Source organism: Dermacentor silvarum, chromosome 2, assembly GCF_013339745.2.
Source record: "Dermacentor silvarum isolate Dsil-2018 chromosome 2, BIME_Dsil_1.4, whole genome shotgun sequence".
Classification (NCBI taxonomy): domain Eukaryota; kingdom Metazoa; phylum Arthropoda; class Arachnida; order Ixodida; family Ixodidae; genus Dermacentor; species Dermacentor silvarum.
In genome coordinates this window covers 66,613,611-66,641,163 of record NC_051155.1, presented here as the reverse complement: position 1 = coordinate 66,641,163, position 27,553 = coordinate 66,613,611, and the positions used below count along the sequence as shown (strand labels likewise).

At 45.4% G+C, this 27,553-nt stretch overlaps 1 protein-coding gene across 1 annotated transcript in view; it reads left to right on the top strand.

Moving 5' to 3' along the window:
- The first annotated feature begins 1,251 nt into the window (after positions 1–1,251).
- Positions 1,252–27,553, top strand: part of LOC119440108 (pupal cuticle protein 36) — a 28,782-nt gene continuing 2,480 nt past the window's right edge. The window contains exons 1-3 of the mRNA XM_049662757.1: positions 1,252–1,408; positions 3,397–3,543; positions 27,400–27,537. Of these exons, the coding sequence (XP_049518714.1) occupies positions 1,379–1,408; positions 3,397–3,543; positions 27,400–27,537 (315 nt within the window). The 5' untranslated portion in view covers positions 1,252–1,378. The remainder of the gene's footprint in view (positions 1,409–3,396; positions 3,544–27,399; positions 27,538–27,553) is intronic.

The window sequence follows — 27,553 nt, the reverse complement described above, 5'->3', positions numbered from 1 at the left end:
TCCTCGTTCCTCAACGAGATATGGTGAAGCTAGACGTTGTGTTTACGTGCCGAAAATTCTGAACGATCTGCCGAATGAGGCTTTCTCCATAACATCAAAAAAGGCATTGAAAAACATGATTTGTTCACTGTAACACGGTCGCTGTAGCATTTGTAATTTATACTGTTCATCACTTCAAAAACATGTACTTTTTGTCCTCTTGGTGTCGATTGTTGATTGTTGATTTGCTCCTTGTTCATGTTAAGCTTCTTATATTAGTCCTCCTGCATTATCTTGTTATATGTCGATGTTAAAGTGAATATTGCACGCTCGTCTGCTGATGTTGCCGGGCCAAGTCCCTCAAGCCACTGGTGGCTTTGACAGGCCCGTTTCTTGTACTCTGTATGCCTTTGTGCAATAAAAATTATTATTATTATTATTATTATTATTATTATTATTATTATTATTATTATTATTATTATTATTATTATTATTATTATTATTATTATTATTATTATTCAGAAGGGCTGGTAACAGTTCAGCGCGTTGTGATTGCAGAACTTGAAATATAGGTGCATGCGCAGATAGCAATTGAAAATAACGTTGTCGATAAGACTCAACATCATTATGCCAACTACATATCATTAAGCCATATGGGCTGAAAGCAAAATACATACCAAAATGCTGCCATGAATTTTACAGGTCAGCGCATTCCGCACTTGGAGTTTCGCAAGGTGGTTACATTTAGGATGTGGCTGCACTGTCATTACACATATCGTGACTACGAATTCGATGTGGTTTTTGACATTCTTTTACTATAGAACAGTAGTATGTCACTTTCAAAAATAAACGAAATCTCCTTATCTGATGTACTGTGATATCTCACATATCATATATTTAATTTTACTCTCGCTTCCAACTTCTATATTATGTCTGCTATACCTATTCAGATAACAGAAGATTATATTATAAACTGTCAACAACGCTGCGAATGCGGTTGACCTTGTTCTTCTTTTGCGTCTGCGTGGGTCTTGCTGCGCGCAGTAACCATTACGTTTTTTTTTATTCCGTGTCAGAACGAAGCGAGATGTAACGTGTTGGTGAAAGCCACTGCGCCCGTGAAGACAGCAGCAGCAACAAAACAACAACAGGAAACGTGAGGCTCGAGTGTCAAGGAGGCCACACGTAAGCGCCGACCATCTTGCGACGGACAAATGGCAGTATAAAACGCTGGGCAGTGGCACTGTGCGTCAGTCACAACTGTCAGTGCCTTACACACTGACGTGTACGCTGTGCGAACGATAAAGCAGACGTATTAGCACGTCTGGGAAGCAAGCGTCTGCAGATCTCTGCGTGCACGTGTTAGTGTCCGAAAGGTTTACCCATACTCCCAGTCACCATGTCTTCTGCAGCCGTTGCCCTCGCTCAGGTAAGAATACTACTCAAAATCAGTAGCCTCGACTACGGTGAAAGTGGGTGTACCAGCATGGAATTCTTCGAGTGATGTTCTTGGGGGAGCTACCATTATATACACAGCCTTACACCTACCGCTTGCAGTATATGCTCACAATTATGGCCTGGAGGTCATACCGCTAATTCGGAACAAAATTGGACATAGGTTGCCAGCCAGTTGCTCACTCATAAAATGCAGGCTGCGGCAATATTGTTCAACGATCGGAACGCACACTTGCACTGAGGTCGCAAACCGTGTGTGGCAGCGAAGTTTTTTTCCCCTGTTCTTAATAAGTTTATTATTTTCATTGCGTTTTTGTACAGTGTAAGCTATTATGGACTCAGTCCAATAGCCGTTTTGATTGGCGATGTTTGATTGGCGACGTTTAGATTGGCGACAAGCCAACATAGAGTTTCTCACTATATCACCTAAGGGGAAAACTGGCGCTGCTGCGCTGTGGTATCCATTGGAATTCCGGTATATTGTGACTTCGCATTGGCATCGCTGTCGGAGAGCGAAGAAAGCCTTGAAGACGCGCCTGGCTAGCACCGTTCCATCTTTCACAGTGGTTCATTTCCTGCTAAAACAGCACGCAAAAAACTGCTTTAGCTTTATTATTACCCAAAAACATGTTTTGTTTAATTTTGACGACTTACTATTGGATGCACATTTATATGAAACGTAAAAGTATCAGCCGGGCGCTAAAGTTGGAGGCCAGACGACAAGATTATCGCTCGCTTTGGAACAACTTGCCATCTGTTCTTGCTTTTCTTCGCTTGATCCTGCATTGTAGGTGAGCAAAATTTATTGATAGATGTAATATGAATGAATGAAAGCCGTTTATGTAGATTTTATTTGAAGAAAGCAGTATTTGTGTAGCCATATCCGCGTTTTAGACGAAGCCTCGTTCAACACCAGACAACGCAAGCTTCGCATACACATATCCCGTCATTCCCATGAAAGCACGGCGACCTTTAAGAAACTCGCATAGACGGTGGCGCCAGATTACCCTTTAGGTTTTATAGTGGGAAACCCTATGCACGCCAACCACCTATTTGGCTAGAAGAGTGCGCGTACACCCCGTGGAACATATAGAAATTTACTTCTGCAGATAAGGCAGTGCCGGCTATCCACCGCGTAAATACAGCCATGTCACTATTACAGTGGCGATTGAAGCATATAGAAGATATTTTTCCTGCAGCGTATAGCAATGGCGAATGAACTTTGCGTTAGTGCTGCTTGATCCACGCCGCGAATACGAGGCGTAAAAACGGTGTATGGGTTATTGCGTCGTACCAAAAGTCTTCACTGCGTATTTCCGTCTGTTATACCCTCCTGAGACCCGGACACAACCATCGCATATAATCGATCTTCAAGGTGGTTTTTATTGTGTACTGATATCTGATGAACTTGAAAACCAATTTTTTCAAATTGTAATACCACGGTTAGATGCCAGAACGTGCGTCTCCATGTACATGAAAAAATAACTATCCAAAAATAAAGTTGCTTGTCATTTGTCTGTCTCTCGATCATCTCCTAATGTTTGCTATGTTGTTATGGTAAAGACTGTACTTCCTTGTCCAAATGCAGAGATAAAGATGTACTACGTGTAGTACATTGCCATGTTGCTGCCGCGTCTGGTATTTTCTCGAAATCTCAGTGATTTCAAAACACACCTCAAGGTTGCTTTCGCCGGTATGGTGCGACACTAAGGTCTATTTCAATTGAATGTCCAATTTCTCGAAAGCGGATGACAACAATATCAGTAAACCACTTCTTTACAACTACACATGCACCGTACTTCATACTCAGAAAAAGTATTTTGCGTAATCACATCCGAGTGACTTTCGACAAAATAATATTGACGGCAATGTGCAGTGTATTGTACAAGGGACTTATGAGAATGCATGGGTCAAACGACAGCACAGTAGCGTCATTTGGGATACTGCGTGCTTTGTTCACAGGTGCTCGCGCTTTCCATGGTCTCTAGTACTCTCGGCGGCGGTCAGTTTGGATTTGGAGGAGTTGGTGGCGGGTTTGGTGGTGGACTTGGTGGCGCCTTTGGTGGCCCTGCCTACGCCGGCACATTCGCACGACAAGAACAGTATTACGTAAGTACCTCCAGACACATATAACATATGAAAGCATATTATTCGCTGTTAGGCTACCAGAACTAGAATAATACCTTGAGTATAGATGCAGATTCTCCGCGAACGGTAAGTCACTCGATGATCTATATAATGATAGTGATCAGCCTTTGAGGAAGTGATGTGCCCGAGTTGCGTCTAAAGTGTAGTCCGGACTCCGATTGGCAATTGTGTTCTAAAGAACTGGGACGACATGAAGACGGTCATTAGACATTTAGTGCGACATCGTATCCATGGGTTTTCTTTAAAATGTGAGGGCAACTACTTGAAGTCTACTTGAAAATTAAAGAAATATATTTTTTAACGGGTCTCCTGCAACACAAGTGACAAGAGAAGCACCGAAGATAACATTCTACAAATCATAGCGCTTTCAAACTCAAGCGCGCTCCCGTCACGAAAACAAAAAGAATTCCTTATGAGCAATTATTATGTGCATTTGAGTAATATTACAGGCGTCGTCACATCCTAAACGAAGCGAAAAAAGATGTAAATGTCAGCATATGGAAGACGTGGACAAGCAGCGGTGGCAGAAGTGTATTCCGTGATCTCCGGAGCTCTACTACTTGTTATTACTACTACAAAGCACGTGTGAACGCTTGGCCTTAAGTTTGAAACAAAAAATGTGAACTCGGTTCAACAGTTTGTTCAAATAGAGATCATTCTGCATCAGTTACAAGGTTTCATGTGAGGAAGTGAACGTACTTCCTTCTAATAGCTTATGCATTTCCGGCACTTAGTCGGCACTTATTGCTGCGTTACAACATTTGTCAGGACCAAAGCACTGCTATAGTGCAACACTAAGCGTCGTAAATGCGTACCCTATTAAAGGAAGTGCGCTTCGGACGTTACAAACGAAAACTCGTTGAGTCGTTCGTTTCAAATATAATTTTTGAAAGCGCTGCTCATTTAGGTACACTGGTGTATTGCGGTGAAGTTAAAGAAAGTGTTCAAGATTCCCGGCTATGATCAGCCACTGGCGCTAGCCATTCTCTAATGTGGTAATATATGTTCGAAGCTTGATATGTTTTATCGTAAGTATACTTAATGGAACACAAACAAGAGCGAAAGTCGTGGAGTCTGTGTCTCCCGATATTTATTGTCTGCTCTTTCGCATTAGATTCATATTTATTTGAATTATGGTAATCAAACTGCAAGCTCAATATAGATTTATAGTTTCTGCTTTCATAATGTAGTAGTTGATGATAATTACCGATACATAATTATACATGCAGGGTTAGAATTAATTACACTGCGAAGGAATACATTTGTTTTTCCACAAGATATCCAGCTAGAAGGTAGAAGGCGACTTCTAGCTAGAAGCTAGAAGTCTTCAAGATTGAAAAAGCATTTTGAAGGGGCTCGGTGCAGAAATAACACGTTAGGTATAAATGTTCTTGTTATTCATGCCATCGGTGTGCTAAAACATAAATATCGCACTTATTCGCATTCTCTCAACGCAGCCACCGCAACCATACAGTTTCGGCTACGACAACATCGACCAGTACGGCACCAAATCCTACCAGAAAGAACGGGGCGACGCCTCCAACACCAAGACGGGCATGTACGGCTACTCGGACGCCAACGGCATCTTCCGCCAGGTGAAGTACATCGCTGATGCCGGCGGATTCCGCGCAAAGATTGACACCAACGAGCCCGGAACCGCCCCTGGAGCCAGTGCCGACGCGGTCTACAATGCCAACCCTCTCCCCGCTGGCCCGCAGTACCGCATCATTGGTGGCTCCTCTCCCTACTCCTCTCGCTACACAAGCGCCTCCTCTTCTGGCCCTTGGTCTGGATAGTCAAGAGTGTGACGTGGGGAACCGTCTGCTGAATAATTTTTCCGGCCTCTGACGCTGTTCCTTTGTCAAAGGAACAGGCGTGCCAGCTGCTCTCAGAGGCTGGATGTTTCTTGTGTACAGTGTAGTTATGACTGTGTGCTGCCAGGGGAAATAACCCAAAATGTAAATAAAAGCCTGCTTCAGCAATCGTCAAACACTCCTTTTGTTTTTTTGCGTGTGAAAAATGGGGCATGTGACCCGGCACTCAAAGCGTGGAGCAGCTTGTGACTATCAATAAACCAAAAAAACGTCACAAGACATCCGCAGCTTATGTTATAATGTCTAATGTTATGATGTCTAATGTTGTAATGTCTATGTTTATATCGTCACCTTCTAGTGACGGCGAAATACGCAGTACCAAAACTGCGAATCACAAAACTAACTCTTCATTGGGTGAATGCATGTGCCCAGAAAAAACAGAAAGTACTACACAATTTGCTTCGCGCATAAAATCGGATTGCACAAGGTTGTGTGACAACAGACAATGGATATAAACATCGACAACATTCGAGAAACTTTCGATACACGCAGGCCCTTCTTACGCCAAGCGATAATTTGTAAATTTTTGGTCGGTGAAAAGCGGTCACCGGATACAGCTAATGAAGTACAAGTTGCCTCGCTGCGTCACAAGGACACGCAATTGGCATGGGCTATCTGTATTGCTTCGCATTCAGCCAACAATAATTTCTGCTCACCTCCTATGTAATATTGCGCAATTTTTATACTGAGCCTAAAACTGAGTTTCACATTGATGTCAGTGGCACGCACGCCGATGCTATACCCTTAAAGCTACACGGCGGATGCCAGAAAGTTTCGCCTACAGAATCCCTTCGGTTACTGATGCTGATGGCACCATACGGTCACCGAATTGGAACGCTTCGCGGTGACATTCTCCACTAGAGCACTGCACGGGCTCGGGCTTAACCGAAAGCCCGAGCCGCTTCGAGCCGGGTAGGGCAGTTTTTTTTTTACGGGATCGGGCACGGCAGGTGCTTTTTTGACGCGTGCTAGGGCTGGGCTCGGACTTTCTGGTGGTGTGCATGTAACGTGCAGCGAGTTATCCTCGCGCGTCTCGACTATAAAAAAATATTTTGCCCCGGCGCCGCTGGAAGCTAGCAGTGTACTTCCCTTTGCTTCTTCTGCCGTGTTTTGCGCTGTTTGAACAAAATGTAAAAGTCCAGAAAGACTGAAGTCTCCTCAACCTAAATGATGTCTTTGTATTCCTTACCCGAATCAATGTAATTAATGCTTTGAGCGCGGTGTAAGCGCGTTCACGACTTGCTGATTCTTCAAATCCGAATTGGCAAAACCATCACTAGTAAGATAAGATAAATCGTCACGCGGCTAAAATATGGCACTGCGTCCATCCATGATTGCATGCATGTTCTCAATCGGCCGCCTAGCAGAGGCGCATTAGGCTGCACTATGGAGGAACGCGAAGCTTTCATTCTCTATTTACTCCATCCATCCGCAGCGCTCACGACCGGTCTTGGCTGCGCTTCTGCTATCCTGTTCTAGAAGACGGTTGACTGGGAGGAGCGGTTGGGGCGGCGCATGCTTTGCAGTGAGGCGCCCGACGTACAAAAATACTGTGGCGGCGCTGTGAAAGAAGTGGATTGGGCCGCATCAAGGTCTCGCCGTTGGAATCGGCTGGCGATACCGCTCAGCAGGGTCATTCGTACTACTTTGCGCGCTGGTATTTGCGTTCAGACCACTCAAATGATGTTCATATTTGCATGACATGTATTTATGCCATAGGAGTAAATTCATTTCATTCTCTTCTTTCTTTTTTATTTTATTGCCGTTCGGTGGTCTTTTGCGGTCTCGGACCGGGTTCGGGCCGGTTTCAAACCGGGCCGGGCCGGGCCGGGCTTGTGCCTAAGGTAAAGGGGTGGCGAGCCGGGCCGGGCGGGTAACGTAGATTATTTACGGGCCCGTACCGGGCCCTGGTCTCGCCATAAAATGTTTGGTGGGGCTCGGGCGGGCAGCCCAACGTAAAAATGGGCCCGGGCGGGCCCAGGCTGACAAAATTGGTCCGTTCAGTGCTCTATTCTGCACCTGGCAACGCTGACCTTCTATTTACTGCCTGCACTTCGAGGTAGTGATTGACGACGACTGTCTTAGTTGCATACTTGCACACGCTACAGAAACAAAGTGACCTGTTTCATACAACTGATTCATATAAGAATGTAATTGATTTCGAAGAACAATTACTACCCCACGAGAGTAATTTAGCAATTGCTGAAACGTAAGCGATTAATTTGTCGTTAGTTTCAGTAACCGTTTTTTACCATTGCACAAATACAGTAAATGCCACAAGCTGGTCTGTATCATTCCGTGCGTCCTGTGCAGCCTTTCACACGTTGTTTATATTCGCCATAAAAATTGCGTTTCAATTACATTTTTTTTCAGCCATAACGTGCACGCTCCCCAAAAGATACAGTTCTACGATAAAATGCTTCTTTACACGCCAAACGGCGCGGGGCGGGTTAGGAACCCCAGCATTTGTCTGAGAGTTAGTCCCAAGAAAAAAGGGATGAAAAACGTGCAAGTTGTTTAAAAATTTTTAGTTCTCTTTCAAAAACTGATCCGACAAACAACTCATGTTACATTCATGTACGCCCATATGTTGGAATTCGTTACCTTTAGACGTAGACTGAAATGTGTTTCAATAACACGTTATTTTCATCTTTTGTGCCCTTGAGCGTGAAAATAAACGCGAGCAGAGGCCAGTTTGTCTCTGAATCACGTCCATCGATGACTTAAAGGGATACGGACACAAAATCTCAAAATATTGCGAAAATGCTCAAAATGAATCCTCAGTGTGTAATTACACCGAAAAGAAGTGGCAACTTAGCTAATTTTTGAGCCGATGGCTTTATTTTTGGCGTTTTTGTGAGCGTGCGCCTCGCCGCCCGACCTGCGGGAGTTGGAAGGCGTGACGTCACGACACCCTCGTCCGGATAGCCAGCCGGCCGGCCGCGGTATTCGACGCGCGCCGACACCGCCATCGCGAGCATGGACTCGAGTTCTGGTGCCTCTACCAGCGATGGGTACACTCCTGAAGACGACGACCATTCCAACTTGGCAAGAAATATTACCGCTTACGGTTACGAGCCTTCCGCGTCAAGCGACGAAGAAGAGCAGGCGGCCGTGGAAGTGCCGGTCAGTTTTTCGCGAACCGTAGCGCGCAGATTTCGCTCTGCACCAGACACTTGTGTAAGAATTATTTGTCATTTACTCTGTAAACTTGCCTTTTATGAGCGCACGCAGGCGAGGCAGTAGCGGGGTACTTCAGCAATGAGTGGATGACTGAATAGTAGTTTATGCCGTCGGCGTGAGCTACTCTGTGAGGCATCAGTACCTACGAGACTCTCACGTCCACTTCGCCAGCCGCACGACAGATGGCAGCACCTGTCTGGCGTTCTCCCTAGTTTTTTTTTTTTCGTTTTTAGCCTGTGGGGAAGCAGAGCTGTGTGTGTGTCTGCCCCGCTGCCGTGTAGAACTGATCTCGTGAGTCGCGCTCGCGCGCGCTAGCCTTGTATTGTTTTACTATGCTTTGCAAACATTTTTAAAGACATTACTGCCTTCGTGTCCAACCTCGGTCATCTCGCCCCAGCCTCGCCCTCACACTGCATAAGAAGGCTCCAAGCGAACGAAAACAGTACCGACATTTTTTCTCCTCCTCTTTTCAAACGCGCCGCTGATCATTTCTGGCTTGCTTTTTCGTGGAAAGACCGATGGCACAGCGTCAGGCTTTAGGCGTTACCGTTTGAGCGGCATGCCGAGGCTTTTCAGCACAGCCGGGCTGGTCACATAATCATCGTTGACGAAGTAGTCCGCGCAAATGAAGTAATTTTTTAGAAGTCTCCAGGCTGGGCGTGATAGCTGACAGCCAGGTATCCAAAGTTTACGCAACTTCTTGTGTCTGAGAAACGTGTGTGACGACGTGTCATGAACGACGATGCTGTTATAAGAGGAATGTCTGGGCATTTCCTTCCGCCGCGACGAACGCGTCCATAAAGAGCGACGACCGCGGGAAGGCGCATGTGAGACGCACCACCTGCGTGGAGCGCCCACGGTGATAATGTTTCAGACGGACCACGTGCGAAGATCGCGAAAGCGGTTAAACAAACGCTACAAGAGACCGACACCCGCGGAAACACTGCGACGGCTGTGGCGGACTTTAGCCGCGCGAGCACGCGCGGGTGGGTGTTATGACGTCAAATTTCATCTTCTGCCGGCGTCCGCTTGGAGGCAAGGTGCAACAGAAAATTGCAAAAGGAAATATGTTTCTCGTTCTTTTTTTTCAAAGCGGCTTGTTGTATTCGTCATTTTTAACAGTTCAACCTTTGTTCCGACGCAAAAACCACCCGCCAACTTTTGTGTCCGTATCCCTTTAACGAACTTGTCAAGAAATCAAGACTAGAACCCACGAAGTGTGTTGGCGCTAGATTACGAATGCGACGGAGGTCGAGGCACGGCCGGGGAAAATAGCGGACAAAGGTTGAGAACAATACACTGGCGATCTAAAATGAAAGTCTAAACTCACTGAACATAAGCGTCCTGACGCGATGGCGCTAGTGCCGCAGAGGAACGCGAACACGGGTTGTAGAATCATCATCATCATCAGCTTATATTTATGTCCACTGCATGACGAAGGCCTCTCCCTGCGAATTACACCTGTCTTGCGCTAGCTGATTCCAATATGCGCCTGCAAATTTCCTAACTTCATCACACCACTTGCTTTTCTGCCGTCTTAGACGGCGCTTCCCTTCTTTGGTATCCATTCTGTAACTCTTATGGTCCACCGGTTATCTATCCTTCCATTACATGGCCTGCCCAGCTCCATTTCTTTCTTTTAATGTCACGTAGAATATCCGCTATCCCCGTTTGCTCTCTGATCGACACCGCTCTTTTCCATTATCTTAGCGTGAGGCCTAACATTTTTCTTTCCATTGATCTTTTTGCTGTCCTTAACTTGTAGAATTCGGTGCCGAATATGGCAGCACCGTCACGGCGTTAGCGTGGATGGGCGGCCGGTAGTGCGCATTGCAATGTACACGGCGGCTCTTCGCTGTGGGCGATTCTCGCCGATTGTTTGGTTATGAAACGAACTGACTGCAGTGAAGGGTTAATATTGTTACGGGGATATTTACAGAAAAGCGAGTGCATTTACATTATGTACAAGGAGACATAGAGTTTCAAACTATTAAACCTAGAGGGAAATGTGGCGCTGCTGCGCCGTGGTATGCAAGGGAATGCCGGTATATTGTGGATTCGGATTGGCATCGTTCTTGGAGAGCCAGAACGCCTTGAAGACGCGCCTGGCTAGCACCGTTCCGTCTGTCACAATGATTCTTTTCCTGATAAAACAGGACGTAAAAAACTACTTTAGCTTTATTATTACACAAAAAACATGTTTTGTTTAATTTTGAGGACATAGTATTGGATGCACAATTCTATGAAACGTAAAAAGTATCAGCTGGCCGCTAAAGACGACGAGATTCTCGCTCGCTTTGGAACAACTTGTCGTCTGTTCTTGCTTTTCTTCGCTTGATGCTGCATTGTATGTGAGTAAACTTTATTGAGAGATGTAATATGGGTGAATGAAAGCCTTTTATGTAGATTTTATTTTAAGAACGCGTTATTTGTGTAGCCATATCCACGTTTTATACGAAGCCTCGTACAACACCAGCCAACACAAGCCTCGCAGGCTGATATCCCGTCATTCCCATGAGGGCACGGCAGTCCTTTAAGAAACTCGCATAGACGGTGGCGCCAGTTTAACCTGTAGGTGTTATAGTGAGAAACTCTATGCAAGAAGACTAAAAGCTGGACAGCAACAAGAAAGATGGCGAGCCACTGTTTCACTTCTTCCTCGTCTCTTCGGCTCTATGCTTCCGCATCTTCTTTGTCCGCCGGACAACTGGCCCATAACACTACATCCCGGCGGCGAAAGCACCGACTCGGTGCAGGTGAACGAAGGCTACATGAAAAAAAAAATAAAACTAGCACACAAGGTATTAATAGGTGTCTGGGGCACGATATAGCTTGAGACGGACAACGTGTACAATGTCCTTGCGGGGATGAGCAGAGGATGACAAAGGCAGTAGTGGAGCGATTTCCTAAGTGACATCAGTGACTTGGCGGCACACCCGATATGGACCGGCGTACTGGAAGAGCAGTTTTGCGGATAAGCCGACACGTCGTGCTGGGGAACACAGGAGAAGGAGCGTTCCACGGACAAAGTGGGTGGCCCTGTGGTAGCTGTTGTAGCGAGACTGCTATGGGATTTGGGACTTAGAAAGTCGAGTGGGAGAAACTTGCCGTGCATGGACGGCACGTACAATGGTGTCTCGAGCATATTCAATGGGTGGGCACCCAGAAGAAGGCACCAGCGTGTTTATGGGCAATGTAGGGTTTCGACCGTATAAGAGATAAAACGGCGAATAACCAGCGGTCTCACGCCTGGAAGTGTTGTACGCGAATGTCACAAATGGTAGTGCAACGTCCCAGTCGTGGTGGACAGCAGACACATACATGGCCAGCATGTCGGTAAGAGTGCGGTTCAGGCGTTCTGTCAAGCCGCTCGTCTGTGGATGGTAGGCTATAGTCAGTTTATGTTGCGTAGCGCAGATCTTCCAATGTCAGCGATCACCCTGGACAGGAACTGTCTGGCCCGGTCAGTGAGCAGTTGCCGAGAAGGTCCGTGCTGGATTATGATTTTATGCACCAAGAAGTCTGCAACGTCGGTGGCACAGCTAGTGGGAAGTGCACACGTACTGGCAAACAGCGTCGCATAATCTGTGGCAACGGCGACCCACTTGTTTCCAGATGCGGATAGGGGAAACGGACCAAGTAATTCGAGGCCGTAGCGGTGAAAAGGCTCGTACGGAATATCCAGAGGCTGAAGATGGCCTGTAGGCGGCAGAGTCACCTTTTTTCGGCGCTGACAAAGGACGCATGAGCCCACGTAACGGTGCACTGCGCGGGACATCCCAGGCCAATAGAAACGGCGGCGTGCGCGGTCGTATGTGCGTGACACGCCAAGATGTCCCGCCGTTTGTGCGTCGTGAAGATGCGCCAGGACAGTGAAACGGAGGTGAGCCGGGATGACTAACAACAGGTCAGGACCGTCAGGGAGTATACTGCGACGATAGAACGCGTCGTTTTGAAGTACAAAGAGGCGGAGGGAATGATCAGGAGCGTGGGAGTGCAAACTTTCGATGATCTTGCGTAGAGACGCGTCAAGGCTTTGTTAGGGAGCGATGTTGAAGAGTTGAAAGATGGAAAGAACACACGGGCTGGAGTCGCTCAGGGAAGCGTCCTGTGGATCTGCGGGGTATCTGGAGAGGCAGTCGGCATCCTGGTGCAAGCGGCGAGACTTGTAAACGACGGTACATGATTATTCTTAAAGTCGCAGTGCCCAACGACCAAGGCGACCAGTGCGATCTTTGAGAGAAGACAGCCAGCATAGAGCATGGTGGCAAGTAATGACGGTGAAGGGTCGGCTGTAGAGGCAATCTACGGCTGAGTGAGACACTCTCTAGAAACTAGAGCGAGACACCCTTTCTCTGTGATCGAATAGTTTTGCTCAGCCGAGGAAAGAAGGCAACTGGCATAAGCAATAACGCAGTCTTGACCATGCTGGCATTGGGTTAGAATTGCGCCAATTCTATGGCCACTGGCGTCGGTACGGATTTCTGTGGGAGCAGATTCGTTGAAGTCAGCCAACACTGGTGGTGATGTCAGTATTCCAATCAGCTGTGAGAAGGCGGATGCTTGTGCAGGACCCCAAGAAAAAGTCGCGTCTTTCTTAAGAAGGCAGGTGAGGGGCCGTGCTAGCGCGGCAAAATCTTTCACAAACCGCCGAAAATAAGAACACAGACCCAAAAAGTAACGGACGTCCTGAGTAGAGCGAGGTGTCGGAAAGTTGGCAACACCGCTAACATTGGCAGGGTCATCCCGTACACCTGTAGTATCGACAAGATGGCCAAGTACAGTGATCTCGCGGCGACCGAAGCGGCATTTGGCAGAGTTAAGTTGATGACCTGCATTGCAAAGGATAAGCAGAATAGCCAAGAGGCTACTTAGATGACTGGAGAACGTAGGCGAGAAAATGACAACGTCATCGAAATGGCACAGGCAAGTAGACCACTTGTAACCACAGGGGCGGCAGCGCGGCAGAACCGCTTCCGAACCAATGACGGCCCGCCTCGCCACGTGAGTGGACGACTAGTGCGGGAAAGCCTGCACATAGGATGGTATTCGCAACGGTGGAAAATGCGCGGCGGCAATGGATGTGAAACGAAACCTCGCGAAAAGCTTCGCAGCGCCGCGCCGCTGCTCGCTCCGTTCGCTCAATCGCTTGTATGTGAAACAGGCTTTACATAGACGTTGCTTGCTGTCGGCGCATGCGCAGTACACAGGCGGTAGGTTACGCCAGGTGTTCTAGCAGCTGTGGCGTCGCTGGTTGCCATGGCTACGGCGCGGCGGGCTTTCTGTGAAACACCGTACTTTTTACGGCTAGCTTAAAGAACTTTGCTGTTAAAACATGAGCTAGGATCCTCACGTCACCTCGGTTATGTGATATCTAAATAAGTGCGTCGTTATGCTAGCAAAGTTTCAATCACAGCTTCTTGTATCAATTGAATTATTGATCTACAACACACAGTTCTCATGACATATTAGCTATTGTTTCTTGGTATAGGGAAATACCACATTGTTTAACGTTAACAAACTTCGCGTAATACAAAAGAAAGCGTTCGTCATATCATCAATGTAGATATAATGCTCACGCTTTTCCGACAGTTTAAGATTATTCCAGTGCCAGATTTCTTAGATACAAGAAACCTGTATAGAGCTGTGAAAATGCTGTTCTGAACAAACCGTCTTTCAGAATACCGTTGTATATCCACTTCGCAACAGGGAAAGTTGGTGCGTCCGTTTTGTCGCGCTGAACATGGACGACAAATGTTACGTCCTGCATTGCATTTTTTCTTGAACAAACTAATCGCCCAAAATATTTATATTGAAAAAGGCAGCATACGTAACATACGAGACCATTTCTTGGTGTTATTATTTATCTTTGTCACTATTATTGTATTTCAAGATATCTTGTAGTATCTATTTTTGTATACTCTTGCGCACATTTGTATATATATATATATATATATATATACATATATTTGTATATATTTGCATATCTATATGAATATTTTGTAGTATTTTGGAGTAGCTTCAGTAATATTACACTATTATTGTCTAATGTAATTTTCATATTACCATTATCATAAGCATTATGATATAACCACCAAACAATAAAGGATGGTGGTAGAAGTATGACGATGTCTCAGCAAAAATGTCAATGACTCAGCGAAAAAAGATGAACACTCAAAAACCAATTGAATATGTTCGGATGTGGTACTAACTGAAGGAAAAGGCTATAGTTTGATGGTCAGAGTCATAGCATGAGCATGACTAAGGATTTTGCCTTTAGGTCTCTTAGGCGTAGCTCAAGGGACTGCTGAGGACTCATGACATGAATGTCATGACATGCGTGTCACGTAGGTCATGAAACAGCCGCCTACGTCTTGGTGTTGTCATGGTCGTTTCGTTAACTTGGCAGGCTCCCCTCCCCGCACACTGCTTCACATAACATCAATTCACACACTGCGTGGGATCTGGCGACTTTTTTTTATTTATGTGCTCTAGACCAAAATGTTTCAGAACTTACGCCTTCTGTTTCTTTTATGCTCGCCATGACTTGCGTGGTCTTGGCGCACAGCTGAAATTGAAGGTTTGAAAATGATAAACACACTGTACCTCTCACTATTTGCACACTGCATATGCAGCAACTTCCTTGCCTTGCATTTTGCTCCTCCACATTTCTACCTTGTGCATCTTCCTCTCGGACCTGTGTGAATAAATACCATAGTTCGTACAGTATGCATCTAACAGACATGTGTAAATGTGTATCTTTTTGTTTCATTATTGCAGCCTGAAGTAAGTTGTGAAATGTTTACGTTTCAAAGTTGTCACTTCCAGTCGGATGACCACTTTTCACAGTGCAGAAATTGTCAGTTGGAGTAGGACGGATACTTCTGTCGGTCGAGCTGCTGCCACCTTGCTCCAGACACACTTGGCCCAGCGTTTCATTGTATAAAAACTGCAGTCCTTCATCTTGGCTAATGTTGCCTCCGTCTGCTGGCCCTTCCATTCTCATCAAGTGCGAACAAACCCATTTTTCATGCTGAAGTTCTATAAATGCTCTAAATGCTCTGGACTTCTTTACTTATTCTTTATGCGGATTTAATGCCTGTATTGCGGGAGAAAACAGCTGGCTTATAAAAACTACTGTATGCATCAGCAGTGATGTTTTCATACAGAAATGAGATCACATGTAGCCTTATTTTGCAAGGCTTGTTAAGAATAACAGAAAATTATAATATTCATTATAATACATTAAGGTATTATGATAACAATTAATACTGAAGTTGTAAAAAGGAGTTTATTTCTTAATGGAATCAAGTGCATAGAACTTACCGTTGAGACGCCTGGAATTCCAGGTTGCTCCAAAGGCTGTAAAGGCAGAGTTTCACAAAAACTAAGCCATCCAGGAAGTAATGCTGTGCTTTAAAGTGCAGGCCACATACTACAGAATATCTTGGTTACTGAGGAATCAGTCTGGTTCCAGCACTTTCATGGGCTCCTGGTACACTTTTTACATAATTGGAAACATAGCTTCGAAGTGTTTCCACATAATTGTGGGGACATCATTCGTGCCAGCCCCACTTCTGGTCTTCTGTTTCATATCTTGTTGCAGTTTTCTAAAACGATCCTTGAGATTTTTGAAATTTTTCTGGCACGTTGCAGCTGTGTAGAAAAAAGAAATTGCTACAATACAGTGCTGAATGGCGCCTGTGCATTTGCTCACTAAAACAAATACTTCCCTATCGCGTTACCAGCAGTATTTCTACCAGTCTATCGCAGCATTGGCATAGCTAGGGGGGAGGGCAGGGGGAGAACGCCTCCTGCAAGTTTTTTACAAACAACATAGGTGCATGTATCGCGTGCAAACACATATGGGGGCCGTTGACCCCCCCCTCGCCACCTCTTTGGGAAATAGAATCCCGGCTACGCTCCTGCACCGGGGTGTAATGTTCCCCTAATCTGTCCTTGATCTAAACCAACAAAATTTTCAGGAATGCAAAACAGTTGCGCCGTATTTAGGCTGCAGTAACGCGATGGTCATAGCGCATCTGCGTTTGCACACTCGCCTCTGCATGTATGCCGCTAGATTGTTTATTTTAGGACGCTGCTTCCGGGCTCCAGCTCATTTTCGCAAGCGTGTAAACAGCGATAACGTGTGTTTACAAATGTGCACAAGTGCTCGCGTACAAATACTCACGCAATTTAGACCCGTGTCGACGGTTGAAATTTCCGTAAGTTTTAACAAGCTCTCGAGCCGCATGGTTACACGCAAGGAAAAGACTGGCACGATCGATGATACTGCTCCAGAAAAGCAGGCCTGGTCTTTACTACGGCCGCTACTGCTCCCCCGCGAAAATTAGTGATGTTATTTTGAAGGTAGAGCGCCGTATGTCGCGACAAATGTATAATCTGTCATGACTGATACAGCACGAGCGCCGCAGGTGCGAGAAAGTCTGTACGACGTATAGCGCCCGTGCGCGGAGAAATAGGTTACGCCAACAAGGAATTTACCGACGCATCTATAGAGATCGTTGCCGTATTGCGTCATGCAAGGATGGAAGCCTGCGTGTACCGGTTTAAGCCAAAATTCGAAGGTTGCCCTGACGGCTACGCATGCACTGAACGATCTCTTAACCACAGGGATAAAACGTATTCATGCAATGACACGGAAAAAAAACATGTAAGAGGAACGAGCTGCCCTGTGAACTTACCGTTCACGCCCAGATCTTGCGCTATTTTCTTCCATATCTGATTGTATCTGTTGTGTGTCTTGTCATACAGCATCGGGTAACATTTGATTGTGTCGATGAAAAGTGCAGCGCAAAATCCAGCTGGCTCGGTGGACGCCATTTTGAGCCTGCTTTTCTCCTAAAGCCCTGATTGGCTGCGGAAAGCGGAAAGTTCCGGCGGGGCGGAAAAAATCGGTCCGAGGGCGATCGGGCTCGCCGCCTCGTTTTCCACCCGCTATGCCCGCTCGGCGAGGAGGTATTCGCCGCTTTTCGTGCCCCCACCCACCCGCTTTGGCCGCCCCGCCTTCGGTGTGAACGTGCGTTAACAGTCGGCGCCTGTAGACGCCCTCTAAGTCTACCGTGCGCGAGCTGCGGATGCGTCGTTTAGCATCGGCAGCAACGGCGTTTTCGCGCCTCGAGCGCTGCTACGATTGCTACTGTAAAAAAATCCGACGAAACCTAAGCACTTCTTATCAATTGCAAATGCGAAAACAATAATGTCCAATTGAACGTGGCTGAGCTGTGCTTCGAGTTATGAACTCCTCGAGGGCAAGCGAGCGCGATCACACACTGGGCCATTGGCTTGACCGGGGCATAGTTAGAACGCAGGCGGGAATTTGCGCGGACAAGGAACGCACGGTTAACACAGGCTTCCGAGACTTAGGGTAAGCTGCCGTCACGCCGATGCCCTCTCCCCTCACGCAACACCTGGCGCGCCATTGCTTCAGCAGGTGTACCCTTTCGCCCGCTCTGCTCAATCGAGGCGCGCTCGTGAAGTATAGCGTCGCAGCGAATGGGAATTTATGTGCCATTTTTGCCTGTCCAGGTGACAGACGCCGGCTTTTTCACTCCATGGGCCATTTCGCATTAAAACTGCACTTCAAGTGCTCATTCCTCGCGATCAAAACTCAACCGCCCATATTATCCGCTCAGACAGTTTCTGTCTTTCTTTCCTAAAAGCGACAGCGTGCCAATTTCTTCCATCCTGTCTTCGTGGCACGTAGCGCTTTAAGAGAGTGCCCCACCATCAGGATCGGGTCAGGTCGCGATGGAAGACGCAACAATCGATATTCGCGGGAGTATTAAAATGTCGCAGTTTCCACTAAAAGGCGAAGCATCGAGTGTGATATCAAATTAGTAGACAGCCATATGAAGTGAGGATTGTCGTTTTGCCGGCCGCGTAAACTTGTAAACATTCGACTACTAACTAAATGAATAAGCATGGTTTCACGCGCACAATAGCAAACATAAACGCATCTAACGCGATGACCCGCACACTTGCTCTCAAAACACTGGAGTGAGAAAGCGCGGCTGCAGCAGCGAGTGCATTGACCTTCGTGGTGCCTCTGGCTTCAATGCGAACTAAGCGGCGAGAACACAGCGCGCACGAAGCTATCAGTACTCTGTCCGCTTCGCAGATCACTTTCAAGAGTAAACATCTTATCTAGGAACATTATTGCCCACGTTTTAACCAAATATCACTGCATTGAATTTCGGTATGGTGTTATAAGCAGTATCGAAAAACATTTCTCGCTACGACAGAATCAGACAATGTCAACTGAAAATGAATACTTCTACACTAACTGCACCACATCGGCGGATTATGAATAGCATCATCTCCTCTCACTGGACAAGCAGCTGTAATGTGTTATACCACTAGGTGAAAGTGTTACCTGTTAGGACATTGAAATATGTTGATACTGCTCCTCAAGTAGGAAAACAAGTTTCCCTAAAATTTTTACAGAATAGCTGAAAGTATTGCATCTTGTCTAGCACACCGTGATGCAAAGCCCACTGACAGTGTAGACGTATGAAGCAGGGATTACATAACTTTTTCAGTTGGTTCTATTTTAAACGACATAACTTCAAAATGAACTTAAAATGGCTGCAAAATTTGAAAAGTTGCAAAAAAAAAGAACTTTAGGTAAAACAAGAATACGTGTTACCACGAGTGTAAACGTTTAGACATTGCTATAATATCAGTACTAAGTTCTAGTGCTCTTTAATGTATTTTTATGGTAACCGCAATTAAATAAACATATTTAGACTTAAACATATAATAAATAAATAGTGTGCGTCGCTCACATTGGAATTTAACCCTTTAGGCCCTGGCGTCCTATATAAAGGACACGAAAAGAAATTGTTCTTAATCGTTACGCAAATGGTTAGCAAACTCAAAAAAGAATTTAAGCTATTCTCCATACACCTCCGCCAGCATAACGACAGTTTCTTCATCCTTGTCTTTCTCAGAATGCCCTAGCGGTGAAATCAAAATGGCGGAAGGCAAGAAACACGACTGCAGCAGTTTCCGCGTCTTTTGATAATATTTTGCTCAATACCTATTGTCTGGGTTGCAATCATAATTTTGTGTGTTGTTTCTGATATGGTTAGGAGTGTATTTTTATATCGGGAACTTTTGCCCATTATTTGCGCATACCCCGCAGCGCGCCATGATCTGCGTGTCCTAAATATAGGACACCAGGGCTCAATGGTTGTCAAGGGCCCTGAATAAGTTGAATGTACACTGAGGACGCTGTTGCTTATAACAGCTTCCGATTTCTTGTGTTATTATTCCCAAGGCGGTAAGTCAGCCTGAACTTCTGTATTCAATGGAATGGGGACTCCTATAGTAATAAGTTTGTGTATCAAGGACCCAAATATGTTTGCTGCACTATAGTAAGTGTGCGTGTTGGAGGTAGAAGACGATGACGATGCAAGGCAGGATATACAGTTTGCCTTTGCAGGCTAGGGGAGCACTAATTGCTGCACAGTAGACGAAGAATTTGCCATATATGGCGAAAATACATCTGACAAAGTGACTATCAAGTAAATGGAAGCCATTCAAGTGCAATAATGGAGGAAGTGGGCGTGTTGGAGGTAGATGACGATGAAAACCAGGATACACATATCCGGAACCGAGTGGTCGCATCGGAGCGCCAGAACAAGAGGACCAGCGCAGCATGCTTTTAGAACAGACTAGCGCGCACCATGATTACTCATCGAGCACGCGCCGCTCAACTTTATTTTCGTCATTTTTTGCCGCCGGCACCAAGGCGCCGGCCGAGAGCGCCAACCTTAGCATCGGCACGTTGCGGCGTCGGTGGGCGCTACACACAGTTTGCTTTTGCAGGCTTGAGGAGCAGTAATTTCTTCACAATAGACGAAGATTTGGCCACCTATGACGAAAATACATTCGATAAAGCGACTATCAAATAGATGGAAGCCTTTCAAGTGCAATTATGAAGGAAGTCTGCGTGTTGGAGGTAGAAGACGATGACGATGAAAAGGGGGATATAATTTGCTTTTGCAAGCTTGGGGAGCAATAGTTTCTGTGCAGTAGAAGAATTGACTATCTATGATGAAAACACATCCGACAAAGCGACTATCAAAGATAGAGGCCATTCAAGTGCAATGATAAGCCGTGTATAACCAGCACGAAGAATATTCATGATGCCTCTGATGCAAAGGAACCACTGTCAAATCACCATCATGCAAGTTTTTATACACTTAAATGTGTGATACAGCCGAGAATAATATGCAACTTCGAAATACTTCATATTGCTCTTTACAACCACTAAGCCCTGGTCTCCTATATATATAGGACATGACGCCATATCTTAAGCTGATGTGGTACTCCGAATAAACTAAATATTTTGTGCTTCTTAGGCCGTAATAAATCAATACAAAACGAAGAAAAAATGTTCTGCACATTAAAAATATTCAGGGCTGAAAGGGCTTAAGGGTTTTCTTCATGCCACTTGGCTTGTTTGTACCTTTGGTATATGTGACGAATAGAAGCTACGAATATTAGCCCACTCCACTACTTTGGCGTTACGTCAAATTGAAAAATGTTCATTTAGCTAGCGACCTTTACGTACGAGTGTGACTGTCCTAGCTTGTGAAGCACTTTTTGTATATTTTTCATAATTTACGTTCTGACAATTTTTGTTGTTTCTAATATTATGCTTTAGCCTCTTACGAGGTCTGTTAGAAACGTATCCGACCTTATTTTTTTAGAACACCCGAAGGATATGAAACAAGCGCGCTTGCATCAGCCGACCTTGAACCTTTGTGCGCATGCGCGAATTTTTACTCGCCTGCCGATAGCTTCAGTTGCTGGGACGCAGCGTTTGAGGGAGGTAGTGCGCAGTGCTCTCGTCGGTTTTTTTATTGCAAGGAAAATGACGCAGCGACTGAAGCAGCGCTACTGCCTCAAATTTTGCAGAAACTGGGCGACAGCCAAGTGAAAACCATTCCGAAGATTCAGACGGCTTTTGGTGACAATGCTGTCAGCAGCACACAGATTAGGGAGTGGTACAACCGGTTTAAAGACGGCCGCACATCGCCGGAGAGTGAGCCACGCTCCGGTCGGCCATCAACATGCCGAAATGGCCAGGTTATTGCCGAAGTGAATGCTGTGGTGATGCGGGACCGTCGTATGACTATTCGAGAAATTGCGGAAGAGGTGGGCATCAGCACTTTTTCTGCGCATTCCATTATGACAGAACAATTGGAAATGAAGAGAGTTTCGGCGAAATTCGAGCCGAAGCTGCTCACGGGTGAGCAAAAGCAACTTCGTGTTGAAGTCTCACAGGACATGCTGGATTCCACCAACCCTGACCCCGACTTCATGAAGACCATAATCACTGGTGACGAGTCTTGGGTGTACGGTTACAACCCGGAAACCAAATCCTAGTCGTCACAGTGGAAGCATTTCACGTCACCAAGACCAAAGAAAACTCGCCATGTATGCAGCAAAGTCAAAGTGATGCTGACTGCTTTCTTTGAATCCCACGGTGTGGCACACCACGAGTACGCACCACAAGGTCAAACGATCAACAGAGAGTACTACAGGGATGTCTTCCGTCGCCTACGTGATGCTGCGCGGCGCAAAAGACCGGAGCTGTGGTCAACAGCAAGTTGGCGTATCCATCAAGCCAATGCTCCTGCACATTCCTCGCACTTCATTCACACTTTTTGGCGAAAAACCAGACTCCTGTAGTTAAACAGACTCATTAGTCTCCTGATATGGCCCCCTGCGACGTCTAGCTGTTTCCCAAAATCAAGAGGCTATTGAAAGGAGCGCGATTTGAGACAAGAGAGGACATTATAGCTGCAACGACAGCTGAGTTAAATTCCATTCCGATAGAGGCCTTCTCGGAATGCTTCCAACGCTCCAGTTACGCCAGTATTGTTTCTGCAGCCAAAGGTCGGATACTTCTCTAACAGACCTCTTATGTATTTATAATGTAGTATACTACAATAGATATATCTTTTCATCCGTAAGCTCATGTACGTTGACATTGTGGACAACAGAGTCATGTACTTATTATTGTTATTATTATTATTATTATTATTATTATTATTATTATTATTATTATTATTATTATTATTATTATTATTATTATTATTATTATTATTATTATTCAGAAGGGCTGGTAACGTTCAGCGCGTTGTGATTGCAGAACTTGAACTATAGGTGCATACGCCGACCATTTAAAATAACATTCTCCATAAGACTCAATATCATTATGCCAACTGACTCATAATCAAAGCCAAATATCATAAGTCATATGGACTGAAAGCAAAAGACATACCAAAACGTTGCCATGAATTTTACAGGTCAGCGCATTCCGCACTTGGAATTTCGCACGTCGGTTACATTTAAGATGTGGCTGCACTGTCATTACACATATCGTGACTACGAATTCGATGTGGTTTTTGACATTCTTTTACTATAGAACAGTAGTATGTCACTTTCAAAAATAAACGAAATCTCCTTATCTGATGTACTGTGATATCTCACATATCATATATTTAATTTTACTCTCGCTTCCAACTTCTATATTATGTCTGCTATACCTATTCAGATAACAGAAGATTATATTATAAACTGTCAACAACGCTGCGAATGCGGTTGACCTTGTTCTTCTTTTGCGTCTGCGTGGGTCTTGCTGCGCGCAGTAACCATTACGTTTTTTTTACTCCGTGTCAGAACGAAGCGAGATGTAACGTGTTGGTGAAAGCCACTGCGCCCGTGAAGACAGCAGCAGCAACAAAACAACAACAGGAAACGTGAGGCTCGAGTGTCAAGGAGGCCACACGTAAGCGCCGACCATCTTGCGACGGACAAATGGCAGTATAAAACGCTGGGCAGTGGCACTGTGCGTCAGTCACAACTGTCAGTGCCTTACACACTGACGTGTACGCTGTGCGAACGATAAAGCAGACGTATTAGCACGTCTGGGAAGCAAGCGTCTGCAGATCTCTGCGTGCACGTGTTAGTGTCCGAAAGGTTTACCCATACTCCCAGTCACCATGTCTTCTGCAGCCGTTGCCCTCGCTCAGGTAAGAATACTACTCAAAATCAGTAGCCTCGACTACGGTGAAAGTGGGTGTACCAGCATGGAATTCTTCGAGTGATGTTCTTGGGGGAGCTACCATTATATGCACAGTCTTACACCTACCGATTCAAGGAAATGCTCACAATTATGGCCTGGAGGTCATACCGCTAATGCGGAACAAAATTGGACTTAGGTTGCCAGCCGGTTGCTCTCTCATAAAATGCAAGCTGCGGCATATATTTTTTAACGATCGGAACGTACAGGATAAACCCAGCACACTTGCATTGAGGTCGGAAACCGTGTGTGGCAGCGAAATTTTTTCACCCGTTCTAAATAAGTTTATTATTTTCACTACGTTTTTTTACAGCGTAAGCTATTATGGACTCAGTCCAATTGCCATTTTGGTCGGCGATGTTGCCCGCCGCCGCCAGTGTCTGTCGCAGCTATCATTAGGAATGAGCAAAAATATACCAGGTTCCTGCCATGATCAAACACGGACGCTCTGCGCAGGAGTCAGCAACTCTACCATTGTGCCACGCCATCGCTTTCCACCTGCTGCGGAACGAAGCCCTATACAAGTGTCTTAGCGCCCGAGGAGTCACGAGATTACACGCGGTGTGAGGTGCGCGCCGCGTAGCGTCGATACGTGCACACTGCATCGCAGTTGCATATTATTGCACCAGGTGTCATGCCGCTTGTCGCACGATGTGAGATCCGCTCCGCGTAGCATGGGTACCTGCAAGCTTTGCATTGCAGTTGTGTTGTATTCCACCAGGCGTTACGACATGTACTATGAAGTCACTCCACCGGCTTGCTCTGTGACTAATGTGACTTCCGCGCTGGCCTGTGACTTCTGTTTTTGTCTTGAAGAGACCGCGGGATTTAGGCTACATATTTCACCGCAATTCGCTCTTCATCACAATCCAATTTTCGCACCAGGTTTTCTTCTCCACAGAAAAAGAGCAATATATTTTGCCTCTCTATACAAGGACGCATGCCAACCACATATTTGGCTAGAATAGCGCGCGTACACCCCTTGGAACATAAGAAAATTTACTTCTGCTGATAAGGCAGCGCCTGCTATCCACCGCTTAATTACAGCCATGTCACTGCATGTTACAGTGGCGATTGACGCATATAGAAGATATTTTTCTACAGCGTATAGCAATGGCGAATGAACTTCGCGTTAGTGCTGCTTGATCCACGCCGCGAATGCGAGGCGCAAAAACGGTGTATGGGTTATTGCGTTGTACCAAAAGTCTTCACTATGTGTTTGCGTATGTTATACCCTCCTGTGACCCTGACACGACCATGGCATATAATAGCTCTTCAAGGTGGTTTTATTGTGCACTGTTATGTGATGAACTTGAAAAACAATTTTTCAAATGAAATACCACGGTTAGATGCCAGAAACTGCGTCTCCATGTGAGTGAAAAAAACAACTCTCTCCATAAATAAAGTTCCTTGTCATTTGTCTGTCTCTCCATCTTATCCTAATGTTCGCTATGGTTTAAAGAATGCATTTCCTTGCTTTAACGCAGAGATAAAGATGTACTAAGTGCAGTGCATTTCCATGTTGCTGCCGCGTCCGGTATTTTCTCTCAATCTCAATGATTTTGAAACACATCTCAAGGTTACTTCCGCCCCTATGGTACGACACAGAGGTCTAGATCAATTGAATGTAAGATTTCGCGAAAGCAGATGACAAGAATTTGAGTAAATCACTTATTTACAAAACACATGCACCGTACTTCATACGCAGAATGAATATTTTGCGTAATCACTTCCCTGTATATTTCCAAAAAAATTTGAAGATAATGTGCAGTGTGTTGTACAAGGAGTCTTAGGAGCATACCTGGGACAAGCCACAGCACTGTAACATCATGTGGGTTACTTTGTGCTTTGTTCACAGGTGCTCGCGCTTTCTATGGTCTCCATAACTCTCGGCGGTGGTCAGTTCGGGTTTGGAGGAGTTGGTGGCGGATTTGGCAGCGGATTTGGTGGTGGACTTGGTGGCGCTTTTGGTGGCCCTGCCTACGCCGGGACATTCGCACGGCAAGAACAATATTACGTAAGGACCTCCAGACACATATAACCTGCGAACGCATAGTCGCTTAATCGCTGTTAGCCTGCCAGAACTAGAATAATACCTTGAGTATAGATGTAGATACTACGCTCAGGGTAAGCCATACAAGTGGCTAGAAAAATGCTTGTGTGGTGCCTGTTTCCCTTGATGATCTATATAACGATACGTATCAGCCTTTTCTGCAGGAAGTGATGTGCCCTAGTGGCGTCTAAAATCTAGTCCTGGCGTAATGGCATCAAATTAGGCGACTCCGATTTGTAATTGTGTCATAAAAAACTGGAACGAAGTGAAGCCGGTCGTTAGACATTCAGTGAAACATCGTATCCATGTATTTTCTTTATAATATCAGGACGACTACTTTAAGTGTACTTAAAACTTTAAAAAATTTTTTCGACGGGTCTCCAGCAACACAAGTGAAAAGACAAGCACCGAAATTAAAATTATACTAATAATAGCACTTTCAAACTTGTGCGCGCTCCCGTCACAAAAGCAAAAACAATTCCTTATGAGCAATTAATATGTGCATTTGAGTAATATGACAGGCGTCGTCACATCCTAAGAGAAGCGAAAATAATGCAAATGTCTTGTTATGGAAAAGGTGGACACGAAGCGGTGGCATAAATGTATTCCATGACTTTCAGAATCCTACTACCTGTTATTATAATCGTATAATTGTATAAGAGTGTGTAAGCACGTGTGCACGCTTTGCTGTACGTTTGAAACAAATGAAATATCAACGCGCTTGAACGTTCTGTTCAAATAGAGCTCAATTTGCATCAGTTGTACGGTTTCATGTCAGCAAGAGAGAGTAGTTGTTTGTAATTGCTTACGCATTTGCGGCACTTAGTCGGCACTTGTTGCTGCGTTACAACATTTGTCAAGGCCAAAGCACTGCTATAGTGCAACACTAAGTGTCATAAATGCGTACCGTAATAAAGGAAGTACGCTCCCGAAGTTGCAAACGAAACCTTGTTGAAACTAGGTCGTTCGTTTCAAACAATTTTTTGAAAGCGTTGACCATTTAGATACACTGGTGTGTAACAGTGAAGTCAGTTTCTTCAAAATTCCTGGTTAGAATCAGCCACCGGCGCGAGCCATTCTCTAATGGGGTAATACAGGGTGTTTCAGCGAACACTTTCAAAATTTATTAAAGGTTGCCTGTGGCAGATAACCGAATTCTAGTTTATGAGCTGGTCTACTCGAAGAGGCGGCCATTAATTGCACAAAAATTTAAATGCATAATCTACTTATTAACAAAAAATCACTAATTAGATTGTTGACTAATTACCTGATGGCCCATATTGCAATTTACAAATTGTAGCCGTGGAGTTCGCAAGGCGGATCCACTTGGAACGAATTCTCGGGATGACACCAGTTTCGAGATATTAATTCCCGAACTTTGCGGAGAAATGTATTGGCGTTCCAGTTAATTTCGTGCGTCAATGCGTAAAGCGACGTTTCGCTAAGAAATGCCTTTAAGCTTGAGGAGGCATTTTGAAGCCGCTCGGCGCAGAAATGACAAGTTAGGCATAAATGCTATTGTTCTTCATGTCACCTTTGTGCAAAAGCATATAAATATCTCACTCATTCGCAATTTCTGAACGCAGCCACCGCAACCGTACAGCTTCGGCTACGACAACGTTGACCAGTACGGCACCAAGTCCTACCAGAAAGAACGGGGCGACGCCTCCAACACCAAGACGGGCATGTACGGCTACTCGGACGCCAATGGCATCTTCCGCCAGGTGAAGTACATCGCTG